Source organism: Podarcis filfolensis (genome assembly GCF_964270895.1).
Source record: "Podarcis filfolensis genome assembly, chromosome: 6".
NCBI lineage: Eukaryota > Metazoa > Chordata > Lepidosauria > Squamata > Lacertidae > Podarcis > Podarcis filfolensis.
In genome coordinates, this window is record NC_139609.1 from 30,482,379 (window position 1) to 30,499,632 (window position 17,254).

General features: G+C 41.7%; 1 protein-coding gene across 1 annotated transcript in view; it reads left to right on the forward strand.

The window, feature by feature from the left end:
- The first annotated feature begins 4,286 nt into the window (after window positions 1-4,286).
- The window catches only part of ZNHIT6 (zinc finger HIT-type containing 6), a 41,874-nt gene continuing 28,906 nt past the window's right edge, over window positions 4,287-17,254 (forward strand). The window contains exons 1-5 of the mRNA XM_083620747.1: window positions 4,287-4,440; window positions 6,570-6,635; window positions 6,731-6,837; window positions 8,451-8,536; window positions 12,407-12,510. Coding sequence (XP_083476873.1) covers window positions 4,376-4,440; window positions 6,570-6,635; window positions 6,731-6,837; window positions 8,451-8,536; window positions 12,407-12,510 — 428 coding nt within the window. The 5' untranslated portion in view covers window positions 4,287-4,375. The remainder of the gene's footprint in view (window positions 4,441-6,569; window positions 6,636-6,730; window positions 6,838-8,450; window positions 8,537-12,406; window positions 12,511-17,254) is intronic.

Sequence of the window (17,254 nt, forward strand, 5' to 3'; positions counted from 1 at the left end):
CCTCGAGAGGTCCAGAGGGTGGCAGCACGAGAACGGGCCTTCTCTGCAGTGACTCCCCGTCTGTGGAATGCTCTCCCCAGGGAAGTTCACCAGGCGCCTTCATTATACAGTGGTACCTCGGGTTACATATGCTTCAGGTTGCATACGCTTCAGGTTACAGACTCCACTAACCCAGAAATATTACCTCGGGTTAATAACTTTGCTTCAGGATGAGAACAGAAATTGTGCTCCAGCGGCACGGCAGCAATGGGAGGCCCCATTATCTAAAGTGGTGCTTCAGGTTAAGAACAGTTTCAGGTTAAGAACGGACCTCCGGAACGAATTAAGTACTTAACCTGAGGTACCACTGTACACCTTTACGCGCCAGGCAAAAACGTTCCTTTTTAACCAGGCCTTTGGGTGATTTGATTTACATCCTATGCCCTTTTAAAAATGTCTTTGGGGGAGGAGGCTGTTGAGTTGTTGTTTTTATCTTTATTAGGTATTTTGTGGTTTTATATCTTGATTTTATTCTGTGAACCGCCCTGAGAACCCCCTGGTACAGGGTGGTATATAAATTCTAATCATAATATATTTTATCCATCAAACTGTCAGAAACAGTCTAGCATCTTACCCTTTAAAAGTTCCTTTCTGTTGTCAACAAGGTTTAATCCAATATTATCTGCACCTCCTTGTATTTGGGGAGGGAAAGTAGTTGTTTTTAAACAGTCTATCAGTTCCAGGCCTTCCCTCTGGAGCAAAGAGAACAAGTCTGTGCCATCTTTTGCATAATAGGCTTATGCAAGCCTTTTCCAGGCTTAATTGTACCAATCTCTTTCAACCATTCCTCGTAGATCTTACTTTATTGACTCCTCACCATCTGGTTTTTCTCCACTAGGTGCACACATTTGTCAATTACCTTCTTAAAAATCTCCTCAACATGACCATTAAAACCTGATGGATGCTTTTTGGACAGGCATTAAACAATTTATGCAGTTCTTCCAGGTTACAAGATGTCTTGCCCTGCAACTGTTAGATCCTATGAAGTCTAAGATTTGACGTCTAGTTTCATGAATCAGAATTGTAAAACTTACGAAGCATATACCTCGAGTATGCCCACCAGCAGCAGAAAGCCTTTGCTTGGTGTTCTGCAAGCTTGTCAACTCATTAATGTAGCCCTACTCCCAAAGCTTCAATTGTAAGATCTGACATCTATAAAAGGAGATGTAAAGGTTTGGCTACAGAAAAAGTCATACACATAGGGCTTTGTGGCTTAAATGTTCAGAAGCAAAAAAACCCCCCACAGATGTTTAAAATGATTCTTATTTGTTGTGATTTAAGTGGTAAAGATGGAGTTTGGGACCTGGTTCATATTTTTTTATGCATCTGGATCTCAAAATACAGCTACTGCATTTGTTTAAAGAAATCTACACCCTTCCTGGATTTAATGCTTCATCCATTGGTTAGTAACATCATTATTGCAGATGTTTCCTAGGAAATATACCAGGGTTAGGAAGCAAACAAGTAAAGTGTCACTGTTTCACAGATCCACCCAAACCAACGCCTCATAAATTTGTCAGTTGCTGTCCAAAAAAAAAGAGGATTGCATTGTAAACAACCCGAACTCTAGGGTCAAGTCTGTTACTTGAGAGTCTCATCAAAGGGATCATTCTAGCGTAAAATGACTTGGAAAATGTAGTTTGCTTATACTGCATTGTAATTTCTATCTGCTGAAGAGTTTAAGGATTTCTACTGAAGTGCTTAGTGCTCTGTTTCAACAGATCCTGAAAATTTACTACCATTATATATGTACAGTGGTACCTTGGGTTAAGAACAGTCCTGTTTACAAACGATTTGGTTTACGGACTCCGCAAAACCAGAAGTAGTGTCCTGGTTTGCGAACTTTACCTCGGTCTAAGAACAGAATCCGAACAGTGGAAGGCCACCGGTGGCAGGAGGCCTCATTAGGGAAAGCACACCTCGGTTTAAGAATGGTTTCGGTTTAAGAATGGACTTCCGAAATGAATTAAGTTTGTAACCGAGGTACCACTGTATAATGTTATGCTGGCGATAGCTGGACCACTGGATTGCTCTGCCCTGCTACACAGATGTGATAACTGAGGTTAATCCGAGACAAGCTCATGAGAATTCAGCTCTAAAACCTGTTGTCAACACCAGGCCTCCACAATGTAACATAGGAAAAAAGAAAATACATTTGCACAGGTGCAGAGTGCCTTTCCTGGGCAAGTAACAGTATAGCTTTTAAAATTTTAATTTTTTAATTTTTAATTTCCTAGAAGGGTGTCCATGGCAGAGGAGGTGGCTTATAAATTCTAGACAGCAGCTGCCATCTTGTGCTACATGTTATGAACCATCCTGGGTATAATGAGAAAGCAGAAAAAGAAAGGAGGGGTTTCCTTTCATATCCTAAGCTTCTCCAGGTACTGTACTCTACACATTAGTATGTGTAGATGTGTGAGTGTATACATGGTGGAAGCATCAGGAATATTAAAAACACATGTACACACATAGTCATCCCTTGATTCGCCTAGAAACAATTGTTTTTTATGGTTGTAGGATGTGTTTTTAGGATTTTTGAGAGTAGATCTGGAAGAAGCTACAGCAAATTAATACAACCCTATACTTGTTTGCTCATAAATAAGTCCCAGTATCTTCAATGGGGCTTATTCACTAGAAAGAGCATTTAGGCTTGCAGCCCAGGACAGGTTATTTAGAATACACTGGGAGCACTACTCAAAGAGATTGTTGTCTCAAAACAATTTTGTGTAGCCAGCAACACTTCCTTCTTTCAGGCTGCAAAGGACATCTCAGATATCTTACATAGCCATAGTTAGGGTTACCACTCATAAGGAACAGTCCCAAGTGTACACTTATGGTGAGGAGTTCAGAATATGTCTCCCTGAAGGCCACAGCTCATCTGTTGCACCTTTACACATGGTTGCCTGTTTATTTCCCAGACCGGAATTGTGTAACATGTGAAGCAGCCTTAGCAGGTGTGGGTTATAGACAAAGGCCAGGGGAAGGGGAAGTCCCTTCCAGCCACTATATAGTGAAAAGTCGGGTCTACATTACCACACAGACAGTATCTGATGGGAGGCTCTTTCCTTCTGCTGCCATTAACTAGGAGAGCTCCCGAGAAATGGAAGGGGACTTCCTGCCCAGTTGAAGGAATAGGATCTATTTTACCTGTCAGGGGAATGGGCAGAATATACATAAACAACAACGAAGAAGAAGAAGAAGATGCTTAGGGTTGCCATATTTCAAAAAGTAAAATTCCTGAGCTTTCTCTTGAGCTTTTTTTTTTTGGAACAAACCCAAATTGTTGGGGAAACCTTAAGCTTTTGGAGCAAAAAATCGGCAAAATGGATGCCATTTTTACACCCAGAAACCAGAACATGTCGGGAATTTTCCTGACGTAGGGCAAGCCTAAGGATGCTGGAGTCCCACACGTCGGCTCAGAAGAACAAAGTTCCATTAGGTCCAACAGGACTTACTCCCAGATAAGGCCTCCAGATAGCGGTCCGTAGATCATAGAATTTTAGATCTGTAGAGTTTAAAGGGACCCTGAGGATCATCTAGTCCAACCCCCTACAATGAAGAAATTTGCAGCTACGGGGATCGAACCTGCGACCTTGGCGTTCTCAGCACCACCCTCTTAACTAACCGACTGAACAATTTGCCGGAGGTCCACAAGCTTCATTCGGGTGGCCTGTGCGGTGCATCCGCATTACCGATTATATCGTTTTATTTATTAAACTTGTACACCACCCTTCCTCGGAAGATGGAACCTAAAAACACAACAAAATGCCTAACAAAATGCATAATAAAACACTCCCATTCCCACCCATATTTTAATGCTGAGCTTTAACTGCTTTCCTTCTGTTGCATTTTTTTGTACCGTCTATGGAATTCGAAGTGTGACAAAAATAAATGAAAGGAGGCGCCGTGGAAAATTTTAAAACAACAAAAAACACAGTTTTAAAACAACCAAAACCCAAACCTGGCACTGCCTGGCAAGGGCAGGGAGGGGGGGGGAAACCCTCAAAACACCGATTCAAATAGGTCCGCCAAGCTCCCCTCAGCCGTTTTCAAACGGGGAAAGTTTGGGGATCCGCCTGCGCGCGGGACTGCGCTCCTCCAAACTGCGCACAGCATCCCCAAGGCTGGCGCTTTAGCCCCGCGGAGCGAGGATGTTCCCTGCCTCCTCCTCCCACCGCCCAACCTCGAAGGCATCTTTTTCGCTGCAGTTCCCCGAGCTCCCGCCAGGGGTCAGCAACCTCCCTTTCCCCCACGCGCCGCCGACGCGAGGCGACTGTCTAGGACTTCGAAAAAAGAGGAAGGGGAGCCACCTCGACGGGCAGGCCGTTTGCTGAGCATGGCGGCGGCGGCGGCGGCGGCAGAGACCGAAGGGAGCGCGAGGCGGAAGATGTCGCTGCGAAGGTGTGTGTGTGTGAGGCGGGGAGGAATGTCTCCTTGGCCTCTTTCCCCTCTGCCCTCCTGCCCCAGAGTTAATATTATTAGGTTGGCTTGGGAGGGGAGAGGCTCAAGCCGGGAGGAAAGCGGGAAAATGGGGAATCCGACACATGCGTCCACACATTCACACGCGCACCCTGGAGGCGATGCGGGGCGCGCGCGCAAAGCCAGAGGGCTCCTCGCGGCGTGGAGAGAAACGTGTCTGGAAGGACGGGAAGGCGAGCAAAGTTAACAGGATAATATTTAAGGAGCGGCGTTATTATTATTATTATTATTAGTAGTAGTAGTAGTAGTAGTAGTGTGTGTATAATAAAATAAAATTTATCATATATTATTATTATTATTATTATTATTATTATTATTGTGTGGGGGCGGGGGCAATATGTTGCGATGTCCTTGCAGGCAGCGGATTGTAGTTTTCCAGAAGTTTTCTTCTGTGGAAGATAATCTAGGGCTAAATTAGCCTTCCTCTTAACTTTGGGGCAGGGCAACTTATTCTAAAAGGGATAGCAGATAGCCCACGCCTTTCTTAATATGGATTTAAAAAACAACACCACCTTATTTGTTACATCTTTATTAAATTTGTACATAGGCCTGGGCAATGTAACGATACATCGCCCAGGACGGGTTTGAGGGTCAGAGCGTGATGGCATTTTCACCTGGCGGTAAGTATATCGCGGGTATAGGGCTTGCCTGCGCCTGACTCTCTCTGCCACCAGTGCCTGGCATGTGGAGGGAAGACCCAAGCTGTATTAGCCCCGGTCCCGCAAGGCGCTGGGGTGAAACCGCTGCTGTTTCTGAGGTGGTCTATGCTCAAACAATGCGTAATCTACACTCAAACAATGCATGATTTTTGTGTATTTTGACTTGTTCCATATAGAGTACAATAAAGTAGACAGCACTAACTAAGACACTTTAGTGATTAGCTGTGAAGGGCATAGAAACCCTGTCAGGAGAGAAAAAAAATGGCAGCCCCAAACCAAAGTCCCAGAGTTATTAGCTCACTGTTTCCTTTTGGCTGATCTGTAAACCATTTCCTCAAATTTACTGTGTTAAACCATAGCCTGGGTCAGTCTGACCTATATTTCAAATTAAATTTCTAAAAATGTTTTTGCGAGAAAAAGAGGGACAGCAGTTAAACCAGAAGTTGAGATGACTGTTCGTAAATAAGGTCATTGTGCTCTGATGGGAGTATGTGAAGAACTTTGTGGATCATAGATACTTCTTGCGATCGGGCACATTCTCTCCCCAAAGGATTCATTTCAGAGCACACATGCTCCGATCAGACTTTCCCCCCATTAAAATAGGAACTCTGATATTAAATCACTGACTTTGCTATTAAGATGTTACCATCATCCATCATAGGGCAGGAAGATCACTTGCTAATGAATAGAAGAGGAGAAGTAAAAAGCAAGTGCAAGCTTGGTGTTGGGGAAATACTTGTCCAACCTTTTCAGAATAGTGGCAGCTCATTAGAGGAGCGTTAGTTCATGTTTTGTTGTTTCTGACTGAAGGCTCTGAGCTACTCATATTACTTGTGTCTGAATTCCAGAGCCTTTTGCTGGAAGCATATCGATACTACTTAATCCTTGTTATTGAGAGATGTTCTAGGCCACTAATATAAGATGGGTTCTTAAATACTATTTGTATGCAACAAAAACATTCTGGAGATTAGATAGATAGATAGATAGATAGATAGATAGATAGATAGATATACACACACAGTGGTACCTTGGGTTAAGAACTTAATTCGTTCTGGAGGTCAATTCGTAACCTGAAACTATTCTTAACCTGAGGTACCACTTTAGATAATGGGGCCTCCTGCTGCCGCCACCCAATTTCTGTTCTCATCCTGAAGCAAAGTTCTTAACCCGAGGTACTATTTCTGGGTTAGCGGAGTCTGTAACCTGAAGCGTCTGTAACCCGAGGTACCACTGTGTGTGTACACACACACACACACACACACACACTTACCAAATACATTTATTGCTTTTACTGCTTATTAGCATGAAGGGACGCTTTCTCAAAATGGTGTTTTAGCACTCACCCATGTTGTTGCAATGTAAAGATGTCCCTTCATTTTTCTCTCCTTTCAGTTGTGAAATCTGCAATACAGAAGAAGCAAAATATCGATGCCCCCGTTGTATGAAATACTCATGCAGGTAGATATAAACTGATGGGCATCCCTTGCTTATATTTTTCTTGTGTACTGAAAAGAGAGTGACAAGATTGCTTTGCTTTCTCTGTGTGCTTTCAGTTTGGCTTGCGTGAAGCAACATAAGACTGCATTCAGTTGTAATGGAGTAAGAGAAAAGACAGCATTCGTTTCCATAAATGAGTTCAGTGATTTAAATCTTCTAAGTGGTAAGAGAGTCTCTAAAAATCTCAATTGTTCTAAAGCTCCAGGGTGTTATTGCGATGGGTGGGTATGGAGGAGGCAGTGTTCTACACCTACAATGTTCTATACCTACCATTGCCGTATTTTTCGCTCCATAAGACACACTTTTTTCTTCCTAAAAAGTAAGGGGAAATGTCTGAGCGAATGTGTGGTCCCTGGATCCGAATTGCCCGGGGGCAAAAAGCAGTGCATGCCTTTCCCCCCCTTTTTTTTTGAAAGAGGGAAGTGGGTGTTGAAACAAAGCCGCTGATCGTTTGCCAGGGAGAGAGATAAGGGACGCTAGAGATAAAGGAGGCTGCCTGGGAGGGGGGAGGTAAAGACAGCAAACTTGCAAAGGGGGGAAACAGGAAAACTAAAGCAATAAGGAGAGAAATTGGAAGAAAAGGAGGAGCAAAAAACTTCTCCAGCTAAGGAAAAGACACTAAGGCAAACAAGAGGGAAGGGAGTGTTGAAAGGAAACAGCTGATCGGTGGGATTGGAAGAGAGATAAGGGACGCTAACGGAGGCTGCCTGGGAGTGGGGAGGTAAAAGCCCGTGGATTCTCAGGAATTTTACATTGGGTCGCCCCAAATACACCATCAGATCACATGTCTGTGGCCACAGCATGAACCACAAAAATCATACATCCACTGTTTCGTTCAGAATATTTTTTTTCTTGTTTTCCTCCTCTAAAAACTAGGTGCGTCTTATGGAGCAAAAATACGGTATATAGTGTTGGAGTTTCCTATCTGCATTGCCAGCAGGCACAAGGCCTTGGGTGGCACTACTGAAGTAATAATGCAATCCTTAGTGTGTTTACATATAAATAAGTTGCTTTGAACTCAGGGTTTAGGACTGCAGCCTAAGTATAGCCACCATCAGCAAATGTATAGTTGCACAAAGCTGTTAAATGGCACATTAAATACAGCTTGTGGGTTGAATGAAAGAAAACAGGTTCTTCTGCTCCTTGCTACCCTACAAACTTTGTCCACCTTAGAGAAATCTGGCCCTGTATGAAGCAAGTGAGTAATGCACAGTAGGTAAGTACCGTATTTTTTGCTCTATAAGACGCACCAGACCACAAGACGCACCTAGTTTTTGGAGGAGGAAAACAAGAAAAAAAATATTCTGAATCTCAGAAGCCAGAACAGCAAGAGGGATCGCTGCGCAGTGAAAGCAGCAATCCCTCTTGCTGTTCTGGCTTTTGGGATAGCTGCGCAGCCTGCATTTGCTCCATAAGACACACACACATTTCCCCTTACTTTTTAGGAGGGAAAAAGTGAGTCTTATAGAGCAAAAAATACGGTAGTTAGGATGGTATTAGCACAGGCATTTATTTCATTTAAAACATTTTTGTCCTGCCTTGCTGCTTCAGATATGGTGGTTCACATTTTTAAAACCCCATCAATAATATCACATATTTAAGCTTTAGAAAGCACAGCAACCAAACGACAAATTTTTGATGCACACCCTCTCTTATTTGCTGTGAACTTATGCTAAAACCCATCACTTTCGTACGATCCCTTAAGAATCACGTTGTAAAGGGTGTTGGGAGCTAATTTCATTTGAGCCTTTTCCCCGCTGCCCTTCTCAATTTCAGATTACCGGTTTCTGGAAGATGTGGGAAGAACAGCTGATGGCGCTGCTCGAGATGACACTTCACATAGACCAAAAAGCAATAAATTTGTAAGTCTTTCTAGCTACCTTGAGCATACTACAGAAAACAATTGTTCATTGCCTTTTTTAAAAACAAAAGGGTGGTATTAGAAACTTAAATGACAAATACCAGATGGGGCAGATGGGGGTGGAAGGAAGAATTTGATTCAGTCACAGTAGTTGCTTAATATCCTTCAAACTGAGAAACATACTGAACCAGATTCAAAATGTGATCCCTCTAATTGAAGGTTAATGTTTTAAAGAAATTTGTCAAAGAAAATCACTTAAGTACAAATTATACACAAATGTGTGTATTTAACACACACACACCTCTGATGTGTGCAAAGGTTTGTGTTCATTTAAAAACCCACAAGAACAACAAAAATGATATCCAGCTGTTTGGAGCAGAGAAATGAGTGGGGAAAAGATTTAAGTGCCCCTTTTCCCCATTGCTTCTTCACTTTCAGTCACCCCTATTGGTGGCAGATTTTCTAAAAGCATAGTAAATAAACAAAACCTCATTAGCTCAGAGGATGCGTTTTTTAAAAACCCATCTCTTCTGAATTTTGTCATTTGTAAATGTAGCGATATTAATTGGTGACAGGGCTTAATTTTGTTTGTAGTCAGACAGTTTGGCTGCTTTTCTGTGTGTCAACATGCCCCCCCCCCCCGTAGTAGCCAAGGTGTTGTCCTCCAGATGTTACTGTATTTTAAGAGGTTGGAGAGATTGGCCAGATAGAATGGCATCTCAAGCCAGCTTTTGTAGAACATTGGCTTCTTCCATTCCGCCCCCTCCCCTGTCCACCTTGATAAGTTACATTAACTTTAGTAGGGGTTTGGGAAACTGTTCACTTTCCATCTCTTGCCAAGCCTGCCTCCCCATCTGGATCTCTGCAGCTGCAAAGTAGCCCCAATGAAACCTCCTCTGGAGACTGGTCCAAAATGAGCTGTGCACCTGGGTTGGCCAAATATAATGACCTGCGTCAGGGTTGACAAGGACAATTGTGCAGGTTTGGGGAGTGTGATACATACGGTACATCCATATACCCACAAAGTGGAGGGCAGCCTTTGGGCATTATAATGTAATCTAATGGCATTTTTCATTTAGTTCCTCTTGACACTTAAAGGTTGCAGTGTATGATACAATGATAGATTAAGTGTTGTTCACACTTAGTTTTCCTCCAGAGATAACACATTTAGTGAGTAATGGCACGCTAACTCCACTATCAAGATCATCTCAGTCTTGTGCTTTCAAAAACAGCACTAATAACTCTTTTTAATAGCAGTTTTAAAATATTTGTCCTTCAAGTCAGATTGAAAAGAATGCGAGGAACAAAACTACAGCATTTGCCTGTATAAGCGGGAACAAGATCCAATCCAGCTTATTACATTATGTCCTGATAGCTTGATAATGTCCAAATTTTATGGGTTGGATCAGGGAACTGAGTTTCATGGGTCTAAAAGAGTGCAGGAACAATTTTGGTAAAAACTTTCTCTACTCATTTAGAAGGAATGTGCCCATGTTTCTATCCCTGCAACGTGAAAGAATCTCATCTCAGCCTCTTGGTTGCTAGAGGGTCGGAACATTTTTATTTGTTTATTTTTATTTAACAGAACTTATATACCAATAGATTGGTATATGTGGCTTACATAAATATGAAACATTAAAATTATTGCTAAAGACAAGTATTTAAAAATATGCAGAAGGTGATTAAAATATACAGTATCTGAAAAGAAATAGAACACATGTAACACATAAGCTGGGACACAGGTGGCGCTGTGGGTTAAACCACAGAACCTAGGACTTGCCGATCAGAAGGTCGGGGGTTCGAATCCCCATGACAGGGTGAGCTCCTGTTGCTCAGTCCCTGCTCCTGCCAACCTAGCAGTTAGAAAGCATGTCAAAGTGCAAGTAGATAAATAGGTAAATGGCGTTTCCGTGTGCTGCTCTGGTTCGCCAGAAGCGGCTTAGTCATGCGGGCCACATGATCCGGAAGTTGTACACCGGCTCCCTCGGCCAATAAAGCGAGATGAGTGCCGCAACCCCAGAGTCGGCCATGACTGGACCTAATGGTCAGGGGTCCCTTTACTTTAACACATAAGCTTAGGTGTGTTCCTGGGTGCTTGTTTTTGCTTTAACAAAATCACATTACTACTTAGCACTGTATTTGCAGCACCATATCAGTATTGTAGCTGTTATAGAGTGCATATACTGTGCATTGTGGGATAGAGTTTTAGTTATTAATGGGCCCAAGTATTGAATATAGTGAGTAATATCCAGGAACATTGCAGAACGTCTGCAACCTTTGACACCACAGAAGAGTGCTTTACTGTGCAGCTCATTTGCTAATAAACATGGGCATATAAATTTCTGTTCCTCACATGAGAAATATGGGAGTGGGATTCAAAGGTGATGCCAGCGGAAAACATTTGCCCAGTTTAGAAATTGCCTATCTTCTCTGCCCACTCATCTGTGAGAGGGTGTCACTGAGCCAAGGTGAGAAAAAGTATTTCCTCTCTCTCTTTCCCTCTCTCCATTTGGTCATACAGGTAGATTACTTTCTAGCACAAATACGCAGTGATGGGAAATGCCACCTGTTGAATTACTTCCTGCTGGGTTACTGTTAAGGAAGAGGAACCCTGCAAAGGGAGGGAAATTGGCAACTCGCCACTCTCAACCTGGCTGTACACTTAAGAATTTGTGGTGCTATGAGAGAAGCATTTTGTACACCAATATACACAATAGAATTGTTGCTGGTAACAAAATTATAGCATATAGAATGTATATATGCATGCACACCTTAGCAAATGTCTTCAGAGTTGTGATGAGACCTGGAGGCTGTAATATATGGTTGTTGGTACCTGAATTTAAAGCAGGAGGATCTCATATCATGGTCTGGATTATTAATGCAGAAGTAATAGTTTTTATTTTAGTTGTGTATAAAACCAATCAAACATCTTCTGAATCTTAAGGGGACAGCATGGGTGAAATTTAGAGTTCTGATATATTATTTATACAGTAATGCATAAATAGTTCTTCATCAAGTAATGGCATTTATGTACTACTAAAAATGTACATTGATGGGCCTTTAAACTACAGCTTTAAGTATAATTATGCTTTTAGTACATCTTATTGAGACATAAATCCAAATGAAATTGATGAGATTTACTTCCAGCTATATATGTTTTATATTAAGCCATTAATGAGAGCAACTACTTGTGTAGCTTGTGAATTGCACTTTTGGTTATTTATGTGATCTCTGTAAAGGCTACTATACTAAAATAGTATAAATCAATAATAATGTTAACTCCTGGAAATTAAGCCCAATACCTATCTGAGCCAGCGGGGTTTAGGTCCTCATGTAGAAATTGTACTTGCTCTTTAGCCACTGCTCTGTTTCATTGGCTGTGTTTGGATGTAATGTTAAACCACAGTTTAGTGTTTCACGAACAAGCTGCACTGGGCCTTGGACTCAAACATTCCGCCCTCTCTTCCTTTGGTATATCTGTAAGGAGGAGATCAGAAGTTTCCACTTCTGTTTTAAATTAACTACATATATGCAAACCTAGATAAACGGTGGTTAATCTTAACTATGCTTTGTTGAAACAAGCCAGCTTCATAAACTGGTTTGCATTTGGGTTGTTTCAGTAAACAATCATTACAATAAGCTATGTTTCATCCATGTTCAGGTATTTAACAAGCAACAGTAAATCAAAAACCAAAGCAGCAGTTTCCAAACTTCTCCTTATGGTCACAGCATGCAAGTGCAAAGCTTACTGCAGCTCATTCTTGTAACACTTACTAAACCATGGCTTAGCATTGCATAAAAGCAAGACCATTAGCCTGGACTTTAAAATTGTCAGTAATTATTTTTTCTGTCTTTTGAAACACTCAATCAGGTGAATTTTTTGAGAAACCGAGCTCGAAGGTACGACATCTGCCTACGAACTTTGCCAATTGGATTCACAAAGAGACGAGAGAATTCTACGTTCTTTAACAACAGGTAAGTTTCTAGTTAATATTACTGTGGGGATAATGTTATCAAAAGTTGTCATTTTGAATAACTTGTGGCCCACCAAGTTAAAGCTAGCCCGTCAGCCAGAAAGGGTGACTTGACCAGAAACTCAGTGATACCTGTTTTTTGGTCAAGGTTTGCTAGGACTTCAAAAATAGGTTTGAACTGTGCTAAGTTGAAAGGTCTCAAGTTACAGAGACCTGTTCTAAATGTCATTCTTATGCATTAAATTTAAGCCTATACGTCACAATTTAGTATTAAGCCCACTGAAATAAAAAGGCTTCTGTATGCTTAACTTTGTGCTTGATTATAGCCCATGGTGTTTTACAGATTTTTTTCTTTAATTAATTCCTTTACTGTGTGCTAAACTTATGCCATGGCGATAGTTGGACAATAGGAACAATCCCTTGATGGATATTTAGGTTATATAAACAATATAGTTGACATTAATGCAATGTCTTCACCAAACAGTTTCCGTACATTCTAATGAATATTTGATGAAGCAAAATTTTGACGGAGGGAGTAGAAAATAACTTGCATTTCTTCTTTTTGGGAGAATATAGGGTAGGATTCACCTAAGTAACCCCATCAACTTAAGCCCGGGACAAAGACTTCTGCTTGCACAATGGGACTCCCCACCCACTTTCTCTCCTCCCTTGCAGTTGGCTCCGGGGGATGTCCACTGCACTAACAGTGTGCCTGGGGAGAGGAGAGGGGGCTCATTCCATCTGCAAGCTGAAGTTCAACATTGAATTCCATCCCATAGTATTTCTGAACTACAATGCACATTTTAGGAAATACTGGGATTTTTCGAAAGGATGTGAATTGGGCAGCATGTTAATTGTCAAGTGAAATTAGAAATATGCTTTCAGTAACATAATGCACCTATAGTCCGTAGAGCATGAGACACTTAATCTCAGGGACGTGGGTTCAGATGTTACTTTGCAATATTTTTGTTTTGTTCTGTATGGGGCAATCAAGAATTTTGGGACCTTTTAATGAATCCACTTGTGTTTCTGTTAGTGGTAGGTAGAGGTTTTCTGTTTACTAGTGACCAGGTACTTATGGGTCACGTGTTTATGTGTGTGGTTTATGCCAAAGGAATTGTTTTTGTTTCTGGCAAAGAGAAAGTCCTCAGAAAACAATGATAGAAATGGAAGGTGAGAAACCCTAGAGTAATACCTTGGAAGGAACACTAGAAAATCATCTCTCATTGACAGATAGTGATGGAGGGGAAATGTGACGTTTCGCTATAAACCAGTAGATGTCTCTCTTGCAGCATATTAGCAAACAGATTCTCCAACACTGATGTGCTTGCAAGGAGTAATTATGAAACCAGCCCAAATAGTTCTCTATTGAGTATGTATTTTCTGAACTAAGCAGCAAAGTATCACAGGAATTTGCAAAAAAGTTACCTAACACTTACGTCTGGGATATAAAAGATAGTGCCTGTATTCAGCTTTGCAAAGCAAATGCAATTTTTCTTTCTTCCAAAAATTACAATGCTGCATCTTTTTTTCCTAGCAACAGGACTCAAATAATTATTAAGTCTGACAACCTTTTAGCTTCCAGCAATTTTACCCTAAGTAAATCCAGAAAGCCATTTGGCCAGTAATAATTTACAATGATGTGCATGTAACCACTTGGTATGTGCAGTTGTTGTTTTTTAATAAGCTACCCACCCTTCCTGCAAGGAGTTCCCTGTTTCCTCCATCCCATTTTATTCTCACATCAACTCAGTGAGGTAAGTTAAGCTAAGAGATAATGACAGGCACAAGGTCACCTAATGAACTTCATGGATGACTGCGGATTTGAACCTGGGTTTCCTTAACATTTTTTTCCAGCACTCTGCACTATAGCACTCTACTATGTATGGTTCTGTTTGGGTCACCATTCCAAGGCGGAAAAAAATTGCAGGTGCCTGGCTGGTATTTGGGTAGCAAAAAACCCGGGAATATTCTTTCAGATGCAGAATGAGGTTCCAAAAACTGGTGTTGACCCCTTAACATAAGACTGCCAAAAATATAAAATATTTCCAAGCCTTAGTTCGCGGTGGAGAACTGGAACCTGCCAGCATGCTAGATCCTTATGTTTCCCACCAGAGTGGGCCAATGTTGACAGGTGCGTAGGACTGCCAGCATGTCACCCACCCGGCATCTTAATGTGATCAGGTAACTGACACCTGACACAGATCAAAGGAGGTAGTTGTAACCCCCAATCAGTTGACTGTCAATTAGACCAGCCTCCTTTGAAGATGCATTTTCAACTGCAGTCAGCTGATTGGCACTAGGAACAGGCTTTCAAAAAGGCTTACTTTAAATTTTCATCCCTTGAACTGATTGTTGGTTAGGGGAAACTGCTTTGAAGTCCCTGCAGAGGGGGAAATGCTTCTTTTAAAAACTGCATTCCCCCTGTCCTGAAAGCTTGCAAAACACCTAGTGCAGTATGTCCAAAGCACCAAGTTCAGCTGATTGTCAGATGCTTGCAAGAACCTCTGGTGAGCTGGTTGGTAGTGCCTGCAAAGCCCCTTGCATCCAAGACCTGTCCCTTCAGCTGTAGTGCACGTTGCCATGGCTTGGTCAAAATGGCATTGTGGGACAAGTGTGAAGGCCTGGTGGTCCTAGTTTGGCATGTGGGCCAGAGCCTCCCTGCCTTTTAGATTATATCACTCCCCAGCTGTATGGCATATAGACTAGGCAGATCAGATCAAGTTTTTGTCTAGAATTAAGCTTTGGGTACATTGAGATTTCTTGCATACACTTTGACCCATTTTTGTTCCGCCCCTTAACAAAAATAGATTTAGCTTGGCCACAAGCTGTAAACCAATATAATCATGGTCTCTGTTCATTTGGGTTTGTCCTCCAGTCAGCAGAATGCAGACAAAATACTATCAACAGCAGCCATTTAAAAACACACTCATTATGCTAACAGACGCATGTAGTGCAAATCAAGCAGTACAGGTGCAAAGCAGTCAGGGGAAACAGAAACATGTAAAGTGTAGCTTTAAAATGCATTATTCAGTGGTTGTCAAGCTATGATGTCTTGACACAGTGATGGTTGAACTCATGTTTCAGAATCCACATTAAGCTCCAAGGCCCGACGTGTAAAATTTATGTTGATGTAGATACATGTTAACAATACAGTTAAGACAGACTGTCAGAATTGTGTACTGCAATGCTATTTGTCTTCCATGTATTGAGAACAGTAATGTAGCTTTTCCATTCTGATCATAAAAATGAACTGAAAGAACAATAGCAGTTGCATGTCATGGTAAGCTGTAAACATTGGCTTACCATGCACAAGAAAATTGTGCTCGCTTCGTTCCTTTGAGCTTGTGCTGGGAGAAAGCAACCATGATCCCTAGCTTAATGTTATGTCCGAACAAGGGGTTTGTGATGTTTTCCATGGTCAGTAAGCCAAGACCAAACTTTATTGTGTCGTTGTTTGTTGAGAGTAATGGGAGCAAAGCAGCCCGTGATTAGTCCTTCAGATGCAACACTAAAGCAGATGGATTGAAGCAGGGAGCAGTTTGCTTGTGTGTAGTAGTAAGCCAAGGTTTATGTGCAAATGTAGCCAATATAGCAGACATTGTTTTCAATCAATGCAGAATCTTGAGAATTTTAAAATTGTTACATGTTTAGTCACCTTGGAATTATCCTTCTTGCAAATTTTAAATCTGCTGCATCATGCTTCAGCAAGAGGGCCTTCTGGCAGTTCCCTCAATGCAAGAAGCGAAGTTACAGGGAACCAGGCAGAGGGCCTTTTCCGTAGTGGCACCCGTCCTGTGGAACACTCTCCCATCAGATCTCAAAGAAATAAACAACTATTGGACTTTTAGAAGACATCTGAAGACAATGAAGGCAGCCCTGTTTAGGGAAGCTTTTAATATTTGATTAATTATTGTATTTTAATATTTTGTTGGAAGCCGCCCAGAGTGGCTGGCGAAACCCAGCCAGATGGGCAGGGTATAAGTAATAAATTATTAGTATTATTATTATTATGCACCTAGCAAGGTAGTTTTCCTGCTCTTGTGAGGCCTTTCTGGTAAGCCATTTGTGTACCATGAAAATGGACTTCAGTCAGTTCTAGGTGAATTGTCTTGTTATACAAATTATAGGGATCAAAAAATAGTTGAGCTTGCAGTAAAGTTAGCACAACTTTCTTGCTTATATATCAAATCTCTACTGGGTTGTTACTGATGCTTAGCTAAGCTTCAGTGAAACAGAGGCTCCTCTGGTGCCGTACGTGGTTTAGGACCTCAACTATGTCACACTGGCGCTTCAGTGGTCGGTGTGTCATAAAAGGCTCAGCATTCATGTACTTTAATGAGATTTCTAGGTGGGGGTGGGGGTTCACAGGAGACTATAATCACTTAATTAGTCTGGATCTGTGTTGTTTACAGAAGCTTATGAGACATATATAACACTGCAGGGACCTCATTTACTGAAAAGTGAATTAAGCCTGGCTGTACATGCATTAAGGTTCAGGAATGAATGCTGCTTCACCTTTGCAGACCTCCTCTAGGCCCCCCCCCATTTTACTGGTGCAGGACAAGCCATCTTGGAGGCTCTGTGAGAAAGGTGGGATATAAATTTCTTTAAGTTTAAGGTCTATATTAAAGCAGCAGTTGGGTCGTTTGAAAATGCTATTGCATATCCCGGTTCTCATTCCCCTCCTTAATGTCTAGTTCTGAACAGAATGAAGTAATGCACTTACGTATAATTATGTTTGG